Source organism: Bison bison, unplaced genomic scaffold (genome assembly GCF_000754665.1).
Source record: "Bison bison bison isolate TAMUID 2011002044 unplaced genomic scaffold, Bison_UMD1.0 scf7180017858770, whole genome shotgun sequence".
NCBI classification, from domain to species: Eukaryota; Metazoa; Chordata; class Mammalia; order Artiodactyla; family Bovidae; genus Bison; species Bison bison.
Window position 1 is genome coordinate 1,864,095 of NW_011489342.1, and position 2,350 is coordinate 1,866,444.

Genomic DNA, 2,350 nt, shown 5'->3' on the forward strand with positions numbered 1-2,350 from the left:
CCCAGCATCCTCTCACTGCAATCCCAGAGAGGATTCTATGACATAAGAGGGCACAGGGAAGGCTGGGTTGAGCCAAAAGAGTGCTGTAGGGACTTCAGATTCTGTACAACCTGTGTGACAGAGCTCCTGTCAGCCTTTTAGCCATCAAGCCAGTTCTGGCTGGAGTCCACTGGAAAGCCCCCCACCTCAACCCCAGGTGGAGGATTCTGCTGGCCTGGGCACAGGGAGGGCTTGCCCAGCCCCAAAGGATTTACTTATATGAAAGGAGACTGTCCCCAAACAAAGCCAAAGTTCGCGTGATAATTTTCCAGAAAGCCGTACTGTTTCTAAGACTCCATCTGCTTTGTATTTCCCTGTTGGACTGAAGTGCTGTGTTCCCGAAGCCCTAAAAAGGAAAAGAAGATGCGTGAGTCTCTGCTCGCAGAGAAGACATGCCCTAGAGCCAGGGTGAAACCACACAGCCACTCAGGGAGGACAAACAGAAAGGTGGCCCAGAGGAAAGAAGGGAGCCAAGTGCCGCTTTCGCCGCTTTGAAGTCACCCACGAAGCTGGTCCAGAGAACTCCACTAACAGGCGGGAGTGGGGGGCGAGGGGGTTGATATAGAGTGGAAAAAAAGGACAGCTGAAGGAGAGCCTGGGATAACCAAACCCAGATCCTGGCAGCCAAAAGTCTGCCTCTCACCCACTGACGAGCATATTTCCAGACAGGCATGCTCACTTGCCCGTGGTTTTTAGGGACCTGAGGAAGTCCAGCCTCTTTTGGAGGTCATCTGTTTACACAGCCTCTGTACATGGAGCCAAAAGCGGCATGGACTGGAAGTGGCATTTGGGTTTGGAGCCACTATGACACGAGCCTGCTGGGCAGCCTTGGACTGCCCCTCTCTGGGCTTGTTTCTTAATCTGTAAAGTGAGGAGAAACTGAATTTTTCTCCATGCATATCCTAAGGGCCAGGGTTTGCAGGTTAACTGGAACATGGGTACCAAGGACAAGCCCTCGATGAGAACAACAGTGGTGACGACGATAATCCCTAACACTGACCTGATGCTTAGTATGTGCCAGAACTTATCCTGGGCACTTCATGTGACTCTTTACCACTTATTTATATGAACAAATGATTAAACTGATCAATGATACTACAATTTATTATATATCATTTATACTGACTCAATTCAATTCTCACAATCACTCCATTAAGCAATCATTGCTATCACCTCTATTTCCCAGATGAGTAAACAAGTTAGGCACAGAGAAGTCAAGTCAATTCATCAAGGTCACACAGCCCATAAGCAACAGCACTGGGAGTCAGCCTTTAGAGTCTCTTAAGCGCTGTGCTCTCCTGACCACTGCGCCCTAGCGGGCTGACCCCCTTGTCTAAAGCTTAGCCACACAGCTGGAATGAAGTGAGGCTTCCACTCTCAAGGGTCAGGCTGAGGAACCGGCAGACCATCTCTGTGGATTATGGGGGTGGGGTCCTCCATTAGCAGGACAAGCAGGGAGAAGACTGTGCTGGCTCCACCACCGCCTTCTCACTTCTCTGAGTCTCCTCATCTGAACACGGGCCCGAGAGACACAGCAAATGGGAGGGTACTTTGGGGACTGGCTCGGCCTAGAGGCTGTTTTCCAGGGTCTTCAGATCAGAGAAATACAGAGGGGAACAGGCTGCCAGGGCCCAGGGGTCTTCCCTGGTGGGTTGTAGCCCCCAGCGCTCCCTAGGGTCGGGATTCCTGGATCTGACACCTTCTCAACTGGGGCCATACAGAGGGCTGGCCCTCTCCCAGGGCAGGGCTGCCCAGCACATCAGGGCAACTCTCTGGGCTCCCCCTGACCTGGAGCACAGACACAGTCCTTCACCCCAGACCGCCTGCATGAGAAGACGATTTCCACAATGACGAGAAGGCACACAGCCAGCTCGCCTGCAGCCCAGCCCGCCCGAGGTAGGAGAGTAGCAACACAGCCCTGGGAAGCACTTACAGTGTGACCACGGCTCTCTCGCAGCCGCCAGCCCTCCACACAATGTCTGCAATGGCCAAGGCCAGGCAATGGGTCCTGCGAGCGTTTGAAGGCTGCAGCCTGAGGACAGAAAGGGAAACGAGCTTAGGCCTGTAGTGGCAGAAGTTACAGACGACACAGCCGTGAGGCAGAGGGCCTGTCCTTTTTCCTCTGCCACCCAGAGGACTCAGACAGAACCTGGGACTGGGGCCTCCGCAGATGAGGACCAAGAAAAGAGCCGAGAGGAAGGGGGCCCCAGCAGGGCTGGAGGAGGAGCAGGCTGAGAAAATCACCCACGGGAGCAAAGGGGCTTCTGGAGACTTGGCAGGGCCCAGAGGTGCGTGCAAGAAAAGCCTGCGA

The 2,350-nt window shown here is 53.9% G+C and overlaps 1 protein-coding gene across 1 annotated transcript in view; it reads right to left on the reverse strand.

The window, feature by feature from the left end:
• Positions 1-2,350, reverse strand: part of FAM188B (family with sequence similarity 188, member B) — a 91,807-nt gene that overhangs the window by 40,880 nt on the left and 48,577 nt on the right. Inside the window, exons 8-9 of the mRNA XM_010829398.1 lie at positions 1,973-2,071; positions 322-385 (exon numbers count right to left, since the gene is read on the reverse strand). Coding sequence (XP_010827700.1) covers positions 322-385; positions 1,973-2,071 — 163 coding nt within the window. The remainder of the gene's footprint in view (positions 1-321; positions 386-1,972; positions 2,072-2,350) is intronic.